Source organism: Rhinatrema bivittatum, chromosome 2, assembly GCF_901001135.1.
Source record: "Rhinatrema bivittatum chromosome 2, aRhiBiv1.1, whole genome shotgun sequence".
Taxonomy (NCBI): domain Eukaryota; kingdom Metazoa; phylum Chordata; class Amphibia; order Gymnophiona; family Rhinatrematidae; genus Rhinatrema; species Rhinatrema bivittatum.
The window spans coordinates 815,871,632-815,896,102 of record NC_042616.1 but is presented as its reverse complement, the minus strand read 5'-3'; the positions used below and the strand labels follow the sequence as shown (position 1 = coordinate 815,896,102).

At 43.8% G+C, this 24,471-nt stretch overlaps 1 protein-coding gene across 13 annotated transcripts in view; it reads right to left on the bottom strand.

Moving 5' to 3' along the window:
- The window catches only part of SCRIB (scribble planar cell polarity protein), a gene marked incomplete in the record, with an annotated part of 447,609 nt that overhangs the window by 182,774 nt on the left and 240,364 nt on the right, over positions 1-24,471 (bottom strand). For 11 of the 13 annotated variants that reach the window (XM_029592269.1, XM_029592271.1, XM_029592272.1 and 8 more), the window contains 2 exon segments: positions 1,034-1,123; positions 19,695-19,757. In XM_029592269.1, the coding sequence (XP_029448129.1) occupies positions 1,034-1,123; positions 19,695-19,757 (153 nt within the window). 13 annotated transcript variants of the gene reach the window in all.

Genomic DNA, 24,471 nt, shown 5'->3' with positions numbered 1-24,471 from the left:
GGTGCCTGCCTGGGTATGTGCGAATGAGAGAGAATGAATGGGTGCCTGCCTGGGTATGTGCGTATGAGAGAGAATGAATGGGTGCCTGCCTGGGTATGTGCGTATGAGAGAGAATGAATGGGTGCCTGCCTGGGTGTGTGTGTATGAGAGAGAATGAATGGGTGCCTGCCTGGGTGTGTGTGTATGAGAGAGAATGAATGGGTGCCTGCCTTGGTGTGTGTGTATGAGAGAGAATGAATGGGTCTCTGCGTGGGGGTTACCGATCGAGAGAATGTGTGCGTGCAACAACCCCCCTTCCTCTCTGCCTGCTAATGCTAATTCAAGACAGTCTCAGAGCATCTGGAAATCAATAGTTCCCAGGTATGGAGAGAGGGGAATTTTTTAAAATCCTTATTAATTTGAATTTGGTATTATTTTACGTTCCTGTTTGGAACATTTTTTGAGGTTTTAATTATTTGATGTTATTCTATTTGTTAATTCTGTTTAATTATTCTTTGTTGCTGCTTTGGTCCTCTCACTGTGGGGTATATTTGCCACCGCAACACCCCCCCTTCACAGAGGCCCGGCCCTCGGCTCCAATTGGCGCCAATAATGTGGCCCTCTTTAAATAAAACCTTTCCCACCTGTGCCCTAGACTGAGCATTTTTAACCTGGTCCCACTGAATCCCAACAGGAAAGGAAGAGAAACCTCAGATCTAATCAGAGGTTCATTCTTTTTATTTCACGTTTGGGGCTCTCCTCGCACCTGGTTGCCTTGATTTACAGCTCTAGCGCTGCTGCTGCTGCTTTATTTCATCTTTGGGTTCCTAAGAGCCGCCATTTTGATAGCGCTCTTCTGGACCCCCTCCCCCTCTGGATACTCCAGATGATCTCACCGAGGACTCACACAGAGGCACGACCAGCTCTCCCCTCTACTCCCCTTCCCCCTGTCTGATGGGGGGGGGCCGGAAAAAATCCCTCTTCTCCTTCCTCCTCGTGTGGGTCTGCAGCCTAGCACCCCCCCCCCCCTCAAGAAACAAGAGAGCGCTCTTACCTCGTCATCTCCCTTGTACGGGGTGGAACCCTTGCCTCCGGCGATGCTGATACCCAGACCCCCGGTTTGACGCAGGATGGTGAGTATTAGCTAGAAGCAGAATCACAACCGGGGTTAAGCAGAGGGAAAGGGCAGGGAACCACCACAGAGCTGGCACGCGAGCTTCAGGTGCTCGCCTATTACCGCCCTTCCACTGCAGAGTCCCTGCGCCCAGCAGCCTGCAGGACCCCCCACGCCCAGCTCGGAGAGGCGCTCAGGGCCAGGTTTAGGATCCTGCCAACCCCTAGGCACCCTCCTCCCCCTGCCCCACGCTTTTCTGCAACCGCGCAGGGATAGATTTGAGAGTTCTGAACCCCACCAACAGACGTTTCCATCTTTTACACTGCATTATAAAAATAAAGCAGCTTCCCCCATCTCGCTTGGGTCGGTATCATTTATTTTCTTTTTACTGGGTGAGGAAAAGGGAACTCGGGTATCCGTGCAGGGAGGGTCATCTCGGGGATGGGAAGGAGGAGGAGTGGGTAAGAGAGCCAGGGATGGAGATAGGAGCGGAGGACGGCCAGGAACGGGCTTGAGAAGGGAGAGGACTGGAGATGAAAGAAGGAATGTGAGAAGGAGAGAGGAGCGGGGATGGGGAGGATGGGAAGGGGAAAGAGCAGTAGCCTGGGATGTGGGAACAGGGGGGGAAGAGAGAGGAGAAGTTCTGTGATTGAGGAAGGGATCCAGGATCCGGAGAGGGGAAGGATCTGGAATTCAGGCTGAAGGAAGAAAGGATCTGAATGGCGACGGTGCTGGAAGGCAGGTGTTCCTACCTTGCTCCGGGTCCTGCTCCTCCAAGCAGCTCCTCTCTGACCTCCCACCCAATCTGGTATACACACATGGCAACAGTCTCCCCTCTCTCTCACACACACAGCGCCCTCTCTCCTCTCATTTCTGAACGACAGGGAGGAAGGGGCTAGATTAGGGGGGGCAGAGTAGCTCTTCTTTGCTCTGCTATATTTGCCCCAGGCTCACCCCCCTCCCCTCCTGCAAGGGGAGGGGATGGATCAGGAAGCAGGGGGCAGTTCTCCTCTTGGTAAGATTCAGCACAGCTGGAAGGCAGGAAATCTTAAACCAGTCTGCCGCTCCCAGACGCCTGCCACCCTAGGCATACAACGTAGTGCGCCTACCGATAGATCCAGACCCGGAGATACCCAACTCCTCCGGTCAGACTGCTTTGTAGGGAGACCTCCTCTGAAAGATAACCTCCCCCCGTCATATGCTCTGTGAGATACCTCCCTATTATACTCCACTCTGAGATATCTCCCCATCATCCTGCTCTCACCCGAGGAGGCAGAGCTGGAACGAAAAATAATATTCCAATGAATCAAAAATTACAGCAGTCAGTCATTTGCCTCCATCGGTGGTCATGCAAGGCTTTAATATTGCAAAGGCTGGAGGGAGGTGGACAGAATTATTTGCAGGTTATGACATCAAAGGTTTAAGTCAAGAGTGCCTGCCATACTGCTGGCCGCTTCTATGACAAACTGGTCACAGATTAACGGGATGCCTTCGAGCATTCTTGCTGACCTTTCTTGTGGCGGCTGCAGAGATCTCGCCTCTCTGGAACAAGTGCTAGCTCACGTCTTCTCTCATGAGATGCTCCGGCACCGGTGGGTACAGAGTCATGAAGAGAGAAGGGGGTCAGCCCCCACAGCCAGCACCCAAGGCACCACCTTGCATGCAGCACTAGGAAACTTAGTAGCCGGAGGAGAACTCGCAGCTTTGGGGGGGGGCTATTTTTTATTTGAAAATACAATCAAACATAAGATCCATTCCAGAGGAAGCATACAGATTTTATTTTAAACATTTTATATGCAGCATGCCATCAACAAACTCCCGTGGCATCTACCACACTCCTGAAGACAACTAAGCAGTGAGATACACATTTCTAATGACTGCTTTTTGAAATGTTAAGGCTACCGGGAAAGGCCACTCTCACACACGTTCCACTCTCCCAGCCTAGCAACTCCAGGAATCTCACGAGTAGTAACATTTCTACACATTCCTCTAAAGCTGGCAATCCTCCCAACAACCTCGCCCCCTGCCTTTCCGTCAGTATCTGCCCAACTACAGGATTATTTTAAGTGTTTCTATTATATACTGCACGGTTTCTTCTGTCGTAAACCGCCTTGATGTTTGTGAAAAAAGCGGTACAGGAAGTCAAACTAAACTCCCAGGAGCAGGTCCAGGGCCTAAGTCAGGTCACAGATAAAGCCCCTCCAGCAGGAAATCACACATGAAAGGCAGAGGTGGGATTGTTACACACCGAGCATAAAGTTACTGTACATCACATACCTGCAATATTCATCCTCCAAGAGATATGGCAAGGGCCACGTGATGAACTCACCTGTATCTAGACTAAACCACACAGCCACAGATTGAATTATTCCACTGACTGGTCAAAATAATAAATGTACTTGTTTTCTTATTTGGCAACCAGAGACATACAAAGCCCACAACAAGGGGTTCATGATATGAAGTTTGAAATAGACTCAGGGGAAGGCATGATCATCTCTTTACTCAGAGGATGGTGGAAATAAAAATGGACAGAGTACACCAATTCTTGAGACAGATACAGAGCGAGGTGCAGAGAAGGGCGACCAAAATGATAAAGGGGATGGAACGAGTCCCTTTGAGGAAAGGCCGAAGAGGTTAGGACTTTTCAGCTTGGAGAAGAGCCGGCTGTGGGGAGATATGAGAGATCTATAAAATAATGAGTGGAGTGGAACGAGTAAGCACTAATCAGTTGTTAATCTTACAAAGAGTACAAAGACTAGGGGACTAGGTGATAAGTTTAAGACAAATAGGAGCAAATACTTTTTTATTCAACAAATAATTAAACTCAAACTCGGTGCTAGAGGGTGTGATAAAAGCTGTTAGTGTAGCTGGGTTTTAAAAAGGTTTGGAAAATTTCTGGAAGAAAAATCCATTACCTATTATTAAAGTGGAGTTGCAGAAATCCATGTCTTATCCCTGGGATAAGCAGCTTGGAATCTATCAACCTTTTGGGATCTTGCCAGGTACTTGTGACCTGGATTGGCCATTGTTGGAAACAGGATACTGGGCTTGATGGACCTTTGGCCTGACCCAGTATGGCAAATCTTATGTTCTTATACCCGTCCCATCTAACAAGGTAAGGACTGGTGAGGGAAGTGGGGTGCACCCATTACAGAACCTTATTTGCTCAATGACACAGAATAGAAGAGAGTCAAAAAGGGGAGAAGACAAAAGCCACCATGCTCAGAGCAGCCACACAGCTGCATCAAACTCCCAAGAGGCGGCAGTGAGCTCGGCTAAGATGGAACTGCAGCAGGGAGGTTCCAATATATTCTTGGGTGAGGAAACTGGACTGGTCAAAGCGTGCTTAACCGAAGACATCTATTATGTCACTATGAGCTGAGCTTTACTGATGATAGTCCACGTAGCACCAATAGGTCCAACAAGACGTGGAATCATGGTGGTGGACTCTGGTGACCTTGGGCACTGAACTCCACATTGCACCGTTCTAAACCTTTCTTACCTAGCTTGCAGGAGGCAGCTTCTCCCTTATGAATTTGAGGCTGAGAAAAGAATCCAAGGACGACAATTGACCGATTAAGGTGGAATCTGGCAACCCCTAAGCCAGAAAATGTGGATGCACCTTCTCATTCTGGACAAGTTACTAGGCCCTGGAGTTCACTCACTTTGCAGGCTGGTGTGATCAGCACAAAAATGCGGCCTTCCAGGTCAGGTGCTTCACTGTCCCATGAATTCTGGCAGATGAAGACGTTTACATCTACAACCTTTGGTTTTGTCCTTGTTCTGCAAAGTGCTAGCAATTTGTTTTAATGGGCATTTGGTCAGAATGAACACCCAATTCATAAGCATGTACTTTTCTTAAAGAAATATTGTAAAGTTCGTTGAAAAGCAAAAAGGAAAATAAACGTGGCTTTCATCAGTGGCACTAAAGCCACATAAGAGAACCCAGACAAGACTGACGAGTAATGGCTGGGTAGAAATCAAAAGGGAGTCCAGAAAACCAGAAGTGCGGTGCACTTAACCCAAATCCAAGGAACTGCCTCAGACTGGATGCAAAGCTCCTTTGGGTCCAGAAATCACAGCGAGACTCTGATACAGAAGGAATACAAGGTGCTTAGAGAAAATATTCTGAACTTTTCCTTGGGGGGGGGGGAGGGGGGCAAGATGACTAATGAAGCAGAAGTAGCAGGATAAATATTACAGCATGGAGCTCTGAGAGGGAGGAGACTTCCAACCTCAGTAGGTTCTGATGAGAAGAACGCCCTGACACTTTCCGGGCGCCAGCTGAATTTCTTGGAATCCCTCCAATCTAGAATGGTTATTTGGCAGTTCTGAGCGCTCAGCTGTTAAAGGTTACAAGGGGCCAATGATTATACAAAAATAAAAACCTGCCTCCTTCCCCTGCATTACTGGAGTTCAGGCTGAGCTGCCTGAATACTGTGGAAAATCCTGATCCAACTGAATAGCTTAAAATCCAAGATCAGGCATACATGAAGGACTATAATGCCCAGAATTCTGCTATTGATGGGACAAGAGGCCTGGGAAAATATTTGCTTGGATGGGAAAACATTTTCTGAGGAAACCTACAATGAAACCTCCTGGCAGTCAATCAGTTTATAATCCATTCCACCACCTTTGCACTGACTCCCAAGCTTCTCATTTAATTCATGAGCCTCCTATGTGGGACCGTATCAAAAGCTTTGCTGAAATCCAAGTAAATCACATCGAGCGCTCTTCTTAGATCTAATTCTCTAGTTGCCCAATAAAAAAAAGAATCAGATTTCTCTGGCAGGACCTTCCCCTGGTGAATTCATGCTGCCTCGGTTTTAGTAACCCATCAGTTTGTAGATAGTTCACTATCCTTTCCTTCAGCAGAGTCTCCATTCATTTTCCCATAACCGGCCTTGTTTCCAGTCTTCTCTCTTGTGAAGTGGGACCACCACAAATCTTCTCTAGTCACAGGGAACCGCTTCCATTTCCTGGGATCTAGTGAACAGGTCTTTCAGTGGACCCACCAGCACATCTTTGAGCTCCCTTAGTATCTTGGGATATATCTCATCCAGCCCCATGGCCTTGCTCACTTTGTTTTCCTAGCTCTTCCCGTACATTCTCTTCTGTCAATGGAGTTTCAACTACCCCATCCCCATCTGAAAGGAGCAGCTACAAAGGTAAAAAGTGTGCAAGAGGCATGGACATTGTTAAAAAATACCATCCTAGAAGCACAGTCCAGATGTATTCCACACATTAAGAAAGGTGGAAAGAAGGCAAAACGATTACCGGCATGGTTACAGGTGAGGTGAAGGAGGCTATTTTAGCCAAAAGATCTTCATTTAAAAATTGGAAGAAAGATCCAACAGAAGAAAATAGGATAAATCATAAGCGTTGGCAAGTTAAATGTAAGACATTGATAAGATAGGCTAAGAAAGAATTTGAAAAGAAGTTGGCCTTGGAGGCAAAATCACAGTAAAAACTTTAAAAAATATATCTGAAACAGAAAGCTTGCGAGGGAGACAGACCATTAGATGATCGAGGGGTTAAAGGGGCACTTAGAGAAGATAAAGCCATCACAGAAAGATTAAACAATTTCTTTGCTTCGCTGTTTACTGAAGAGGATGTTGGGGAGATACTAGTTCCAGAGAAGGTTTTCATGGGTAATGATTCAGATGGACTGAACCAAATCATGATAAACCTAGAGATGTGGTAGGCCTGATTGACAAACTGAAGAGTAGTAAATAACCTGGGCCGGATGGTATACACCCCAGAGTTCTGAAGGAACTAAAAAATGAAATTTCAGATCTATTAGTAAAAATTTGTAACCTATCATTAAAATCATCCATTGTACCTGAAGTCTGGAGGGTGGCTAATGTAACCCCAATATTTAAAAAGGGCTCCAAGGGTGATATGGGAAACTACAGACCAGTTAGCTTGGCTTCAGTGCTGGGAAAAACAGTTTTATTTATTTATTTGCTTTTCTATACCGACATTCGTTGGAGTACATCACATCGGTTCACATTAAAACAGGTATAATAGTATGACAGAGGTGTCTTACTATTTATACATTGTAACATTAAACCTTAATGGGTCAAAATAGAACAAAAATATTAGATATATATATATTATAGTATGGGATGTTTTAATCAAGTTAACTTAGAAAATAGCCACTTATTACTAGCATCAGAAGCATGTGATAGGCTTAGTTTTTGGGTACTTGCAGGTACTTATAGCCTGGATTGGCCAATGTTGGAAACAGAATGCTGTGTTTGATGGACCCTTGGTCTGACCCAGTATAGCATGTTCATATGTTCTTCTTATCTATAATCTTGTCTACCAGCAATGGTCCTTCTCCAGGATCTTCTTTAGTGAACACCAAAGTAATTTTTAAAATATTTCTGACATTTCTTCATCTCTCTCCACACATTAATCCTGGTCACCTTTATATTTCACTATACCACTTTGGACTTTTCTCCTTTCCCTGATATATATGAAATTTTTTGTCATCTCACTTTACCTCTTTGGCAATCCTTTTTCCACTTCACCTTTTGCATTCCTACATGGAAATTTGAGACCTAATCCCCGTTAGTGAGCACTAGGTCGAGTATAACTCTGTCCCTCGTGAGTTCTATTACCATTTGTTTGAAGAGAGCTCCATGCAGGGCATCCACTATCTCTCTACTTCTGGTCGATTCCACAGAAGGGATTTTCCAGTCTACGTCCAGCAGATTAAAGTCACCAATAATCAAGACTTCTCCCTTCTTTCCCACTTTTTGGATGTCTTCAACCAGATCCCTGTCCAGTTCTTCCATTTGAGTCTGAGGCCTGTAAGCCACACCAGTAAAAATGGATGCACCATCGTCTTTTTTTTTTTTTTTTTTTTTAAAGGAGGTCCCATAATGCTTCTTCTCTACCCCACGTTCCTTGCAGTTCTGTAGCTGAGATATTGTTTTTGACATAAAGAGCTACTCCTCCCCATGTACCAACAAGATATATAAAACTAAATGGCCTATCTCAGACTATACCCCCTTACAAGTCACAAGAAGCTCAGCTCCCCTCTATCACTTTGCTAAACCTTCTCTGTACCTTTTCCAATGCAACTACATCTTTTTTGAGATGCACAAAATACTCCAGGTGTAGCCTCACCATGGAGTGCTACAAAGGGATGATGACATTCCCCGTTTTACTTCCCATTCCTTCCCTAATACAGTTTAACTTTTTTGACCACTAATCTGCACACTAATCAGCACACTAATCAGAGGATTTCAATGTGTTATCCACTATGACACCTAGATCCCTTTTCTGGATGGTAACTTCCAATATGGAACCTAACATTGTGTATCTATAGCATGCGTTTCTTTTCTCCACATGCATTGCTTTGCAATTGTCTACATTAAATTTCGTCTTCCAGTGGGAACTTAGATCCGCCATTTTTTTGAAAGTGTAGAGGTCCGTCATTTTTTTGAAAGTGTAGGCAGCGCGCTGTGAGCATTTTGTTAATGATAGAGCTTTGAATTCAAGTAAAAGATTATGGACTAACAGGGTTGGAGAGCTGAGAGGAGTAGTGGAGAAGCGGTTTCCCCTCACGAAGAAGACATTCGAAACTTGGCCTTGTTGGGCAAAAACGCTTGTGCCGAAATGATGTCTCAGTGTGAGTTAAAGCTAAGTATTGCTTATTGGTGGACTGTTCCTACTCATGTTAGGAATGAACTTTTCATAACATTTTTATAAAACATTTTCAAAAAAAAGTTTTTTGGTATTAAAAATAATAAATTCTATATAGGGTGGACGGTGGTGTTCATGATTAAAAAATAACGAGGTAAACCTGGATGGTGCCTTGAATGATTTTTATGAAATATCACTTTCCTCTCTTAAAACTTTTTCTGTTGTGAAAAGTGTGCTACTAGTTCGATTATATATTGGTGACAGAGTGCTCAGCATGTTTTCAATGATGTGAATGACAAAAAAGAAAAAAAAATAAAAAAACATTTTATGCGGGTTATGTAGTATTATTATACAGTCTTCCAGTGCAGCAAGGTCCTCCTGCAATTTTTCACAATCCGCTTATGATTTAACAATTCAGAATAATTTTGTGTCTGCAAATTTGATCACCTCACTCGTTCCCCTTCCCAGATCATTTATAAATATATTAAAAAGCCAGGTCACAGTACAGATCCCTGAGCCACTCCACTGTTTACCCTTTTCCAATGAGAAATCAGACCATTTAGTCCTATTCTGTTTATCTTTTAACCAATCTGCAATCCACAATAGGATATTGCTTCCTATCCATGACTATTTTCTCAGGAGTCTCTCATGGGGCACTTTGTCAAACACCTTCTAAAAATCCAAATATATTACATCCACCAGCTCGCCATTATCCACATGTTTATTAACCCTTTCAAAAAAATGTAGCAGATTGGTGGGGCAAGATTTCTTCTGTGTAAATCCATGCTAGCTGTGTCCCATTAAACCCTGTCTTTCATAAGTTCTATGATTTTGTTCTTTAGAATAGTTTCCACGATTTTTCCTAGCAGTGAAGAAAGATTCACCGGTCTATAATTTCCCAGATCACCCCAGAGCCCTTTTTAAAGATTGGGGTTACATTTGCCACAAAGGACAATTTTAATGATAGATTATAAATTACTAGTACTAGATCTGCAATTTCATTTTTTAGTTCTTTCAGAATTCTTGGGGGGTTCCATCTGGTCCGGGTGATTTGCTACTCTTTAATTTGTCAATCTACCATATTATGTTTTCCAGGTTCACCATGATTTGTTTTATTTTTTCTGAAGCATCATCATTAAATACTGTTTCCAGCATGGGTATCTCTGCAATATTCTCTTCAGTAAACACTAAAGCAAAGAATTCATTTTGTCTTTCCACAACGGCTTTATCCTCCATAAGTACCCCCTTAACTCCTTAATCATCTAACAGTCCAACTCCCTCACAGTTTCCTGCTTCAGATACATTTTTAAAAGTTTTTATTTTGAATTTTTGCCTTGAGGGCCAAATTCTCTCTTGATGTAAAACATTGATAAGGCAAGCTAAGTTTCCATCTGTCATCCAATTCTTCATCAAAGATAAGCAATTAGAGACCTTCTCAAAGGCTGCTCTGATGGATAACTCAACAGGAATAAAAAAAATGAATATCAACTGCAAAAAGAAAATAGCCAACCCTTAAATTTGTTAGCAGATGACATACAGGACAAATGTGTGTTAAAAAGCATTGCTGATAAAAATGATCTTTGAGGAATACCTGTGAAAAGACCAAACCAAGAAGCAGCTTGCTAAGAGCCAAGAGAAACAGATAAGTATGAGAAAAAAAGAAGTGTGAAGCTTGCTGGGCAGACTGGATGGATCGATTGGTCGTCTTCTGCTGTCATTTCAATCTATCTATCTATGTTTCTATGTTTATCTTTTGTTTCCAGCTCAAAATGAGATTCAAACCATTTCATTACTATAGCAGAAACTCCTAATTCTTTTAGTCAGTGAAACAGTATATGAGGATTTAAAATGTCAAAGGTTGAAAATATATCTAATACCCTTAGCATGAAGTTCGTGCCAACATCAAAAACACGACAGAAGTCTAAAGAGGACAATATTAATGCTTCAGAATTGTGCATCGCTCTGAGGACAAACTGGAAAACATCCAGGACCTTTTTTCTGTCTAATCTCAGAACCACACATTCATTAACCTTCACCAAGAAAGGTAAAGACACAGATCGATAGTTCCCTAAATTTAGTGGATCAAAGTTAGATTTTTTAAAAATCAAACCACTTGTTTTAGCTAATCAGGTACTAAGCCCTCAATAAGGGAATCATTAACCAAGTAGGCATGAATCTGGCAATGTCGCCCTCAAATGACCTTAAATACAACAGGGCAAGAATTTGGATGGCAGAATAAATCGCAAATTCTTCCAGAGATACAATTTCAAAATGCTCCCAGCTATCCCCAGTTACAGGAAAGACATGGGCCTCCAATATCTGAAGTAAACTAGCACAGATGTCAGAAACTTTCTTAGAGAAAATAGCAAAGTTCTCAGTTATCAGCTATACATTTTTCAGAACTAAAATTCTATTGTTAAAGTATAATTTCTTAAAAGTATGAAAAAACTAAAGACAATTCAACGTAGGATTTATGCATATGGAAAAAAAGAGGTTTTTTCGACCTCAACATATATTCCTCCAGATACCTAGCATAAGCCTCTTGTTCTGACATAGAGCATACTTTATGCCATGTCTGATCAGCCTAGCTTACTTTTTTGCTTCAGCTGAGAAAAAGTAGCATTATGTCCTATTTTTAAGGACAATTTTAATAGGGGCCACTTCATCCAAGACTTCCTTTAGTGAATTTTGTCAAAGGCTCATAGCTGAATTGAAATGGAGAAATTACTTACCTGATAATTTCGTTTTCCTTAGTGTAGACAGATGGACTCAGGACCAGTGGGTTTATGCTTCCCTGTCAGCTGACCAATTTCACAACCAGAGTTGACGCCTGGCTGCTATTACCGAAGCCACTCCTCTGGCCGAGGTCCGGACCAAATCACAGCCCGAGTCTGCTAAAAAGGCCGCAGCAGGTTCCATAACCGCTCTGGAATTCCCTCCAGACTCATCAACCTCCTGAGAGAGAGAAGCAGACAGGATCTCGCCACTAGGGCGCAACAGGAGGCAATCTATAAATTCATCGCCACTGCCTCAAAGGCTTGCTTATGAATAGTCTCAATCCTTCTATCACGTGCATCCTTCAAGACCGCTCCTCCCTCTATGGGGATAGACATCCACTTAAACACAGCACATACCAGAACATCCACTTTGGGGAAAATGCAAACACTCTCTCAACGCCGGATCCAGGGGGTAGAAGCCTTCCAATGTCCAACCCCCTTTAAAATTTGCCTCTGGTGCATCCCATTCCAGATCAATCAACTCCTGGATGGCATCCATCACTGGGAAAAAAAAACCAAGAGGCTTTATGTAAGGAAACCAAAATGGGATTCTTCCTCGGCTCTGACAGAGCCCGAACCAGAACACCCAGCTGTTTCAAGGTCTGGGAAATCAGGGCCAGCAGTTCATCTCTATGAAAGAACCACAACATGGTTCGATACGGTTCCAGTTCTGGAGGAATTTCTTCATCTTCCAGGGAATCAGGATCAACCTCATCAGTGCCATCCGGATTCCTGTCGGGAACACCCGCAGGGAGCAGAGGCGAGCTCCAGCGCTTAAACAAAGGACCAGAAGAGGGAGGAGCCACCGGCTGAGAGTCCGACCGGACAGAAATGGGGGAAGCGGAGGCCTGCGCCTGAAGAAAGGCTTTTGTAAGCCTTGAAACAATTCCACCCAAGAAAAAGCAGCTGGGTCCAGACCAAGCCCAGAAGAAACTGGCGCTGGTACCACAGAACTGCCCTCGCCAACGGAGGAGCCATTCAAGGGAGAACCGGCATCCCCTCAGTCAAGTGTAAGCATCAGAAGTGCACACAAAACTTAACTTGGTCAAAGTTTTATAGCTTAAAGTTCTTTTATTTCAACACGGTGACTCCTTGCAGTAAAACACAATTTTGAACAGCAGTCCCCAGCACGACCCGTGTTTCACCAGTCCAGCTGCTTCGGGGGATAATTTTAACAACAATCTGTGTCATGAGTCTGTAAACAGAAAAGATTGAAAAGTGTTGAAATAAAAGAACTTTAAGCTATAAAACTGTGACCAAGTTAAGTTTTGTGTGTGCTTCTGGTGCTTACAATTAGCTGTACAAAGTGCATTGGTGCTCCAGTGTATTATTGGACATCCCCTCAGTCAAGCCCATGACCAGCCCATCATCAGAATGAGAGGAACCAGTCTTAGCAAAATCTGAGAAAGACAACTCTCCCTGAGTGTCCTGAGCAGCGCTGACACAGGTCAGGCTGAGAAGCCCTAATATGACAGGCAACACAAGTAAGAAGACGCTTAGGCTTCTTGCTTACCAGCACCATCGCTGTGGTAAACGTGCATCGGAACTGCTCATGCTCAAAAGTGAAATGCGCCCAAAAAATAAGCACCTAGAAGAAAGCGCAACAAGGTGCACGCACAACCCTGTGCGCCAAGTTAAGCACATAGAATTTGTGTGTGTAAAAAGCACGCCCAAAAACAGAGCGCACAACGTGTGCGCAGCGCCGACACACTGCTCACACCGACGGCCTAGAGAGGTCAGCAGAACACAACCAGAGCACGTGAAAACGGCCATCGTGGCCTACCACATGACATGCAAGAAAAAAAAGCTACGTGTGGGGCCTAGCCCACCGGGGGCCGCTCAACCAGCCAGGCTATCCAGTTCCCCAACCCCAACGGAAGCAGGAACGAACGTCAGCACTGTGCGCAGAGAACGAACACCAGAAGAAATCCTGAAATCCCTCTGTCACTGATTTAGATAAAAGTTTCTCTTTTTTTTTTTTTTTTTTTTTTAAACCTTACCTGATCTCAGTACTTACCAGCTGAGTTCAGAGGTGGTCTCCGGCTGCGGGGGAGAGGGCATTCGCCATCACCACCTCACTTGGCCTCCAGCACCTGCTGCCTTTTAGCTGAACTAGCAGCTAAGTCCATGCCGGGAAACTGAGGATTCCTGGTTCTCATCCAGAAGACCAAAATGGAGAAGGAAATTCCCAGAACCCTCTGCGTGTCTTTGGCCTGCCTGGGCTGAATGGACTCTGAGTGACTTACAGAATGTCCCTGGATATCTGAGGAGGCAAGCTGGCACCAGACAGGTGATGTCTATTCATAGAGTCACCACAGGGGAGCTTCAGGCACCATTCTCAGGAGTTTGTAATCCACACAGTTACAGACGTGTTGATTGTCTTGACCAGTAAGAGTTTAACCAGAACAAAGAAAGTCATGGGAAATGGGCTACACATCCTGGGAAGCCAATCAGGATAGTTAGCGATGATTTAATCATGCAGTTGACATCACAACTTATGTAACTGATCCTTTGGGCAGTCATGCAAGTCTCTAGAACCTTCTACCCTGTATTTGAATGTTATCTATAAAACATAAATCCTACATTTCTAGAGCTCTCTCATCAGCAGGTCCAACCCTTTGGAACTCTATCCCACCGGACTTAAGACAAGAACCATGCGTTCATACTTTCAGGAAAAGACTAAAAACTTGGCTTTTTAAAAAAGCTTTCCCAGAACTGGATTAAATTCTCCACACTTCAACCCATCAACACATCTTTTGCTTATAACATTATACATATTTATTAATTTGGAATCAGTTGGCTGAAATGTAAATATTCTCTTTAATTCCCTCCCCCTTTCTGGTCCTAGTTATTATTCCCTGTTTTTTGTAACTTTCTCACGTCCTAATTATTGTTTTAATATTTTTTAAGTTTCACACTATATTTAATGTTGAATTGGGAAATGTTTATCACTATGTTACTCCCTGCCTCCACACACATGTTAATTGTAAACCGGGTTGATGTGATTCTTATCATGAAACTCAGTATAATAAAAATAATAAATAAATAAATAAATAAAACAAGGATCACTTTCTGTATACGATGAGATGCTGGTCAGATTGTAAGACGAAGGGCACCCAGTACCCAGCATCTCTCGAGAACACTTATATTGACTAATAAAAAATACATTATACTTTTACTGAGTCTAAGTGTTCTTGTGTCCCTGGCCATAAGCACAGAGTAAGCTTTAACAAAACCCATCTACTGGACCAAGGGACAACTCTGAGGGACCACAGACATCGCCTCAGGAATTCTCAATTGGGGGGAGGGACCTTTAGGCATCACTTCAGGAGAGCAGGGCTTTCTTTTCCTGAATTTAGAACTTCAAATCTCTCCTTTCATAAAGCTCAAAGCAATCCCCATAGGGAGATGCACGTCCACCTCTGCTGGAGATGGAGAATACTGGGAAGCTGGGGTCACTGCAGGGTTATATAAACTGTGATGTCAGCTTGCTTTGTCTCCATCTGCTGGCAGGGGAGCATAAACTCACTGGTCCTGAGTCCATCTGTCTACACGCTAGAAAATCATATACTTTTGATAAATCTCGCAAAGATAATCAGTGACACCATAGGTCTTCGGTATCTTCATGGCCTTGTTTATACAGATTACCCACTTCTAAAATAGAACATTTCTTCCCTGATACCAAAGTTTTCATCTTTAACAGATAATGATCTGACCACAAGAAATTCTTGGATGACCGGTTATAAAACATGAATCCATGCTCTAAGCCTAACGAGTGATCAAATTTATGGGTAGACTCATATCATCATCTGCACCCAAACCATAGCATTCAAAACAGATTTAAAAAACTATCACATTACGAGGACAAGATATTTCAACCACAAGCAAATTAAATTCTCCTAAGACAATTATTTAAATATACATCTAACAAAGACATGGCTTCAAATAAAGGTGAGAAATTCTCAACCAAGAGCCCAGCTGGGGCATAGAACAAACACACGACCCACAGTTGAGATTTTAAGAATCTCATATCTATTATCAATTTCAATATCATAGGGTGACAAACTAAGGGGTTTCCTAACTGCCAGAAGTCGACCTCCTCCTCTTTTTCCCAACTTAGGCTTGGAAAGTATGAAGCAGAGAACAGCTGCTGCCGTAAAATTGCATCCGTGTCCAATAGCCTAACCTCTGTTCAAGAAAGAATATCAGGCTGCTGGTCTTTCAGGATATCATAGTCTTATTTCTTTACAGAGCTAACATTTAAGAGAAAAAAATGATAGGAACAGACGAGGAAGCAAAAGCTACATTTTTATATTGCCACAGAGATCAGGTTAGCCTCACAATGCAAAGATGTCTTTCATACTATCTGCTTAATGCCATTATGATGGCCACGCCTATATACAACTAGTGTTTGCTGTGTGATACAAACAACCAGCTTCAAAGGCACTCCCAACTCATAACACTTGTATCATTCAGATGCACTTGGTATGCACAGAGTGCACAAGGGAGCAGCTACTTTTTCTCGCTCCAAGCAGCACACACACCTCAGTGCCGATCATGCGGATGCAGTCCGATGATGTCACTACGGGCATGGCATAAAGGTTCTCATGGCACCATAAATGACTGCTTCATGGAACAGCTAGTGCTAGAACTGATGAGGGGGGAGAGGAAGAGACCACTACCCTAAATCTAATCTTCACTGCAGTGCAGGATCTGGTGCGAGAGATGGACTATAATAAAATAAGAAAATGAGAAAAAAAACTAAAAAGAGCAGTTGTAAAAAGATTAGAAGGTTTGCATGAGGCGTGGATGTTGTTTAGAAACAATAAATACAAACAAAGAGCCACACTGCTAACCTGTATCTAGCCCAACATTGTCAGCATCCCGTTCGAAAGACTTCCTGTTGTAACACTGACTCCTGATGAAGCAACCTAGGAGTTGTGAAACACGGCCGCTATCGAGTCAATTTTCAAGTCATCTCTTGGAGATATAAATGTATCTACAACTACTAAAGACATGTTTGTTGGGCATAGATAAACAATTTATAGACATTTTGACCACCGGATGGTGTAATTTAAAACCTCTCTCGGATCACAAATGATAGAAAAGACCGGACGGCTTAGCTCACTACTAAGCATGTCATCTAAGGCTTGCTGATGCGGTTCAGTTATATTTAAAATTATTTATTGTTGGTGAAAAGCAATTTTTTGGAGTTTTGGGTGATAACTGTTGTTTAGAAACACCATCTTAGAAGCCCAGACTAAATTAATTCCATGCATTAAAAAAAAGCAGAAAGACTAAATAACTGCCAGCATGGTTAAGTGGTGAGTTTAAAGAGACTATTAAAGCTATAACAAAACATCCTTCAAAAACAAAGGTGAATCCAAATGAATAAAATAGGAAAGAGCATAAGCACTGCCAAGTTAAATTTAATATATTAGTAAGGTAGGCCAAAAGATATTTTGAAAAATATTGCCAGAGGAGCAGAAGCTCAGAATAAAAACTTCAGAGTATAATCAAAGAAAGGAGTCCGTGGGGGAGTCGGTTGGAGCACTAGATGACAGAGGGGGCTAAAGAGTTGCTCAGGGAAGATAAGACCATAGCAGAAAAAAATATTTTTTTTTTTATTTTGGTCTTTACTCAGCAGGGTGCAGGGGCAATACCTATGGCTGGTTACACTCTTTGAAGCTGATGATTCAGAGGAACAATCAAATCACTGTGAGCTGGGAAGATGCAATACAGCAAATAAAAACATTGAAGACTAACAAATCACCAGGACCAGATAGTATACATGCTAGCATTTTAAAAACTAAAAAATAAAATTTCAGACTTTTTACTAGTAATATTTAACTTCTCATTTGAATTGACTATGGTATATAAGGATTGGAGATTGGCCAACATAACATCCATTTTTAAAAAATGGCTCCAGAGGTGATCTGGGAAGTTACAGGTGAGCTTGGCATCTGTATTGGGTGAAATGGTAGAAGCTATTCTGAAAAACAAAATTACTGATCATCTGAGATAGACACAGACTAATGAGGCAGACACAATATGGATTTAGAAAAGTCTTGTTTTACAAATCAGATTTTTTTTTTGAAGGGGTTAAATATGGACAAGGGTGAGTGAGATATTATGGTTATTTGAATTTTCAGAAGGCATTTAACAAAGTCCCTCATGAGAGATTAATCGGGGAATAAATAGTCATGGGACAGGAAACAGAGCAGAACTGAATGGTCATGGTCTCTCAGCAGAGAAAGGTAAATAGTAGAGTGCCCCAGTGGTCTGTACCATATATATATGATTTGAAAAAGATGAGTGAGGGGATTAATGAAAAAAATTGTCAGATAACTAGCCAATTGTGAGAAATTAGAAGATGACCTTGCAAGACTGGGGAACTGAGCATCTAAATAGCAAATGAAACAATATGGACAAGTGCAAAGAGATGCATATAGGGAAGAATAATCCAAACTACAGTTACAATATGCTGGACTCCATATTAGGCATCACCAAATCAGCAAAAAGATCTGGAATTACTGTGTACAACACTTTGCTTTTTTGACCGCTGCTGCACACCAGACCAAACATTTCAAGCATGTTTGGTATTTAGGAAAGACACTGAAAATAAAACAGACGATATTATAATGCCTCTATTTCAATTAGGGTGTGACCACATCTCGAATACTGTGTGCAGTTCTGGACACCCCAAGAGACAGCAAAGCTAGACAAAGGACAGAGAAGGGCAACCAAAATGACAAAAGGAATGGATCGGCTTCTCTATGAGGTAAGGCTACGCATGGAGAAGAGTCTGAGAGGAGATATGACAGAGGTCTACAAAACCATGAGTGGGGTGGGACAAGAAGACAGGAAATGGTTATTTACCCTTTCCAATAGTACTAGGACTAGAGGACACTCCATGAAGTTAACGGGGAACACTTTTGTAATATATCAGAGAATTTTTTCACCCAGCACACAATTAAACTGTGGAATTTGTTGCCAGAGGATATGGTGAATGTATTTGCTATAGCTTGGTATAAAAAGGGTTTAGACAAACCCCGGGAGGAAAAGTGCATAAACCATAATTAGCCACATAGACTTGGAAAAACCAATGCTGACCCAGGTTGTGGGCAAGGAGGACTGGATCTGTTCTTTGGGATCCTGCCAGGTACTTGTGACCTGGATTCGCCACTGTCGGAAACAAGGTGCTGGACTCAATGGACCTTTGGTCTGACCCAGTGCGGCACTTCTGTTCCTCTTCCAGCTCTCATCTGGAAGTCATCATGCACAACCTCTATCCTTATGCCTCCATTTTCAGCTGCCGTAAGAGTTCATTCATGCAAGCCTCTCTTGTTGTTTCCCATATGCCTCTTACCAGGGAGCTATCAAATGGTTTTCTCCCTCCAATCTCTTTATCATGAGATTGGAGGGAGAAAGACCATGATGTAGTATTTATCAGTGTCACATAGAGCCCATGAAGTTTGGTAGCCAAAGGAACAGGATGCAGCTCAGCTCTGCAGCCACTGCCACTGCGTGCCATCACAGGAGCAGGATGTGACCGCCTCTAAATGTCTAGGCCTGCCACTTCACCAGCCTGTAGGAGCTGTGGAGGGGAGCAGAACCTAACTCTCCAAAATCAACAGAGAACAATAACCTCTAGGCCATTCTGCTGAACCTGCCACATCTTCTACGCCAGTGGGTAATGGGCAACAATACCCTCCTGTGCCATTCTGGTGAACCTGCCAACCTTCCACAGCAGGCAGTATTGGCCAGTGATGGCCACCAGGCCATTCCGGTGAATTTGTCACCTTTCCTATATTAGTGGGTAATGAAAAGTGATCGCCACTGGACCATTCTGCTAAACCTGCCAACTTTACTTACTTAGCGCACCCCTTACTAGGGCTAATCTTTTCCTGTGCCGTCCATGTGCACTGACCTGACCCTGCTGTAACTAGCCATCGCCTAACTCATGGCTCAGCTGCGCAGCAGGCAGGGGAGGAAACAGTGCAGGGGAAAAGGGAAGCAGAAATTAATCAGCTGGGGATCTGGTCATCTCTTCCAATCCAGAAGCCGGAGACAGAGCCAAGGCAGACAGAGGCAGGGGAGAGCAGCAGTGGGAACCCAATCCCGGTGATTCCTGGTAGAGAGAGAGAAGAGCCAGGGGCGGTACACACCTCTTCCTCCTCTATTCGAGCAGGCTCAATCAGCAGATTATTCACGTGATCAAACGACACCCCCTGTTAGGACGTGAAACCAGCAGAGAGAAAGGGGAGAGGGAGAGGGGAAGGGAGGGAGAGAGAGAAGCATGCGGATTAGTGGAGGCAAAAACCAAAACAAAAACACCAGCACCCACCTCTGCAGCTCGCACGCTCACCAGGGACCCCTTCTGCTCAGCGCTGCAATCAGAGGGAAGAGGGCTCTGACGCCGCAGGCAAGGAGCTTCGCTTTAAAGGAACACCAACAAACCAGCTTACAAAAAACAGAAGGAATTCCTCTTCAGCGCTTGGCTGTATTACACACACCCTACTGTAATAATATCCACTGCTATCCCTGATTGGTCAGACAAAACTCAGGCACACTGTGACATCACGCCCCAATGCCAAAACCTGCCTTCCTACTGGCTAGGTCCTCAGCAGACATGCAAATGAATGTTGGCTTACCTCGCCTGTCCAGTACCTGAAGCACTAGGGCAACATTTGATAAGGCTTGGGCACATCACAAAGCAGTCACATATCACCCAAACACACAAATGCAAGCAGACACCCCCTACGATGGGCATTACCACCAGGGCCAGGCACTTGCTGCAGATCCTGTAAAATCCTGAGACTATCCCAAATACATAGTAACACAGTAGATGACAGTAGAAAGACCAAATGGCCTATCCAGTCTACCCAGTTATTCCTCTTCGCACTGCCAAGGATATATCTCCCAGCCACCAATCATACAGCATGACCTCTTAAGATCTCATGCCTCCTTTGTACTCCACCCCCTTGGGTAGAAAAGCATGAAAAATCCCGTTTTAGTTCACTCCCAGCACCCCCTTCCTTTCTATGTCTAACCACCAGATTATGTAATAATCTATACAGTCAACATCACTTGTGTGGCTGCTGCCTGAAAATCCGGCCTACTAAGTGCCCAGGGACTTTCCAGATGGTACCCAACCAACCCAAACTCGGCTACACTGTCCAGTCAACATGAGGAATGCGTAGCTTCTCAGCTAGGCGAGCACCTGCGTTTTCGCTGGGATTTCCCTTGTAGCTTGCCAGACAGACGCAGTTGCTAGTTGATTCCATCATCATCAGCTCGCATTTCCAACATGCAACTCTGCCATTCATTCTGGCAGCCCCAGCACTAGCTGAACAGTGAGTAGGGCAATTTAAAACATGTGCTGCTAGGTCAGGCTTCGACTCTCTCTTCACATTCATGCAACCAAGGATCCTCTGTGCATATCCCATGCCCTCTTCAAGTCTATCACTGTTTTAGCCTTTACCACCTGCTCCAGGAGGGCATTCCAAGCACCCACCACCCTTTCCATGAAAAAATAGTTCCTGGTGTTTTTTCTGAGCCTACCACCTTGGAGCCTCATATTATGACCTTCTTGAAAAGTGTTTTCTTCTTGCATTTCAATACCTTTCAGGTATTTGAATATGTCCGTCTCTCTCCTCTAGGGTATGTATATATTTAGATTTCTAAGCTTTATCTCAAAGGGCTTCTGAGGCAGACTCCATACCATTTTGGAAGCCCTTCTCTGGGCCATCTCGACTCAGGGTATATCGTTGCAGAGGTACAGCCTCCAGAACAGGACACAGCACTCCAGGTGAGGACTCACCAATGACCTGTACAACAGCACAATCACCACTACTTTTCTACTAGCCATGGCTCTTCCTAGGTATCCTAGCACTCCTCTGGCTCTGGTCACTGTCTTGGTGCACTACCTTGAGATCAGACACATTTAACCAGAGATTTCTTTCCTGTGAGCATCAGCATTTCACCCCCTCATTTCTACACCACAAATGCAAACTTTTTTTTTTTTTTTAAACTAAATAAACCCGGCTGCTAAGCCACTGACCACTTCTTAAGCTTTCTTAGATAAAAGTTCCTACTGTCCATTTTACTCTAGATCTTAGGGTCATCGACAAAAGGAAAAAAAAATCCAAAAACCTTTCCTTCTAACCCCTCTGTATTGTCACTCAGATTATGAACAGTACTGATCCAAGGACAAAGCCTCGAGGTATCTTGAGATCTGGCATCGATCCCACTCCCAAACTTACCCCTGCCAACTGGCAGTCCTCCTCCAATCCCGTAACAGGATTATTTGTTTAGCATTTCGATCACTCACTTCTCCTCCTTAGCAATCTTTTCTTCCATCCTCACCCTTGCTGTCCTATCTTCACTGCTCCTTTCACAGCTCTACCAGATACTCTTCCCTGTGCTCCTCTATCTGAAATCCTTTGAACACTAAACTTTTGTGCTTGATTTTTAAGCCAACTCTTTTCACATTCGAATTAGTCTCTGTCTCTTTTTCTACTTTGTCCAACTCCTCCCACCTTGCTAAACCTACTCAAGGTATGTCGTTCTTTCACCAAATAATATACGCGCTGTGTAGAGAGATACATGCAGACCCCAGAGCAAGAAAATCTACAGCATGCACACTGAAAAACCTGTCCAAAGGCCATCACAGGACACAAAACACGAACAGCATTCTCACCAATGGCCGCCTGACTGGTAATGGTTTTCTGGCCAATGGCACTGCAGAATATTTCAGTCTTATATTTCCTCAGGGCTGCTGGGATACGTATGTAGATCAAGCTTCCTTCTGAATCAAGACAGCATCTGAAGCTTGTGCTTGAGTGAGGAGGTCAAACACCACCCGCAGGCCAGAACAGAGAAAATGAGTTCTCTGGGGTAAAGAGACACAGGCAGAACAATAAACCACCCTTCTTCCGCCACACCTCCCCACTTTTAGAGAGACCCCTGGATTGAGGCCTAATCGGACCACTGCCCAGGTCTCAGCAGTTCACTGTCAGGGCAGTGTCATCCTTCCTGGAGAATCCATCTGCGTTGCTGTGTTCACTGCCCTTCCACTGCTATATGGTGAAGTTGTACATTTACAGGGACAAACTCCAACGAAGTAGCTTTCCATTCTCTCCTGGGACTCTTAAGCCACACCAACGGTGAAGTCCCATCCATACACATACGGTTTCAGCTTTTTAAGGGCCCACACTAAGGCCAGGAATTGTCTCTTGGTAGTGGCAAATGCCATCTCTGTATCTGAGCCAAAAGCTCCTGGACAGAATTGGGGGCTCCTCCCCTTTACTGTCCACAGCTCCAATGCCATAAGTTGAGGCATCAGTCTATAACACAAATCTTTGATTATAGTCTGGTGTAACTAGTAATGGAGTGGTAGCTAACGCAGTCATTAACGCTAGAAGGCCGCTTCACATTCTGATGATCAGGAAATGGTTCGTGGTGGCCTCTTTATAGTCAGGTCAATCAAGTTTTGGCTATTGTGCCATACTGGGACAAAAACCTCCTGTAGTATCCTGCTGTCCCTAGGAAGGCCAGTACTTGTTTTGTAGTCTGGGAAGTAGGACAATTTTGAATTGCTTCTACTTTAGCTGGTTCAAGCTTTAACTGTTCACCTCTCACTCTATTGTCCTAGGTACTAGACTTCTGCCACTCCCACCTGACGTTTACTGGGTTTAGTGGTCAGGCCTGCCTCCCAGATCCAGTCTAATACACCAGTTAAATGGGTCAGATGATCATCCCATATTTGACTGTACAGAGCAATAACAAAACATTTCCTAGCATGTTCCTGGAGCCCGTCTAGCAATTGGTTTATCAAGCAATGGAATGTACCAGATCATTTTTCATTCCAAAAGGCATTACAGTGAATTCATAAAGGCAAAATGGTGTAGTAATTGCAGATTGCTCCTGAGCAACGTTGTTAGGGGAATCTGCCAATACCTATGACTAAGATCCATAGCAATTAAGAACTGTGGTCTAGCAATCCATCCATTCGGAGCATCAAATATGCATCAGATACAGCACATTCATTAAGTTTCCTGTAGTCCACACAGAAGCGGGTTGTACCATGTATCTTAGGAGCAAGAGTTACAGGAGAAGACCAGGGAGTATGAGATTTCTCTATAACACCTAGAGCTATCATCTTATCAATCTCATAGAAACATAGAAATGACAGCAGCAAAGGACCAAATTGTCCATCCAGTCTGCCTGGAAGTTTATGGTAGTATCTGCGGTGCCATGGGGGTAACCCAAGCATGGGTTACCCCCATGCTTCTCAGTTTCCCAAGACTGTAAACTTCGGGGCCCTCATTGTTGCTGTCTGAATCCTTGCCGTTGAAGCAGAATGCAATATTGGTAACCACTGCATTAGCAAGTTACCCCATGAACCTTTTTCTTCCCTTCCATCCTTTAGCCTTTAGGGATCCACAGTATTTATCCCACGCCCTTTGAATTCCCACACTATATTAGTCTTCACCGCCTCTTCAGGAAGGGCCTTCCAGGCATCCACCACCCTCTCCATGAAGAAATACTTTCTGACATTAGTTCTGAGACGTCCTCCCTGGAGTTTCATTTCGTGACCCCTAGGTCTTCTGATTTCTTTCCAAAGGAAAAGGTTTGATGTTTGTACATCATTAAAACCTTTCAGGTATCTGAAGGTCTGTAACATATCACCTCTGCGCTACCTCTCCTCCAGTGTATACATAATCAGATCCTTCAGTCTCTCTTCATAGGTTTTCTGATACTGACCCAACACCATTTTGGTCACCCTTCTCTGGACCGCCTCTATCCTGTCTCTATACCCTTTGTTATAAGGGCTCCAGGTGAGGCCTCACCAAGGACCTGTGTACAAGGGCATCACCCAGGGCGGCGGAAACACTACGCAAGCTAGGCCTAGGCCTAGGATGCCACCCATTAGGGGGCACG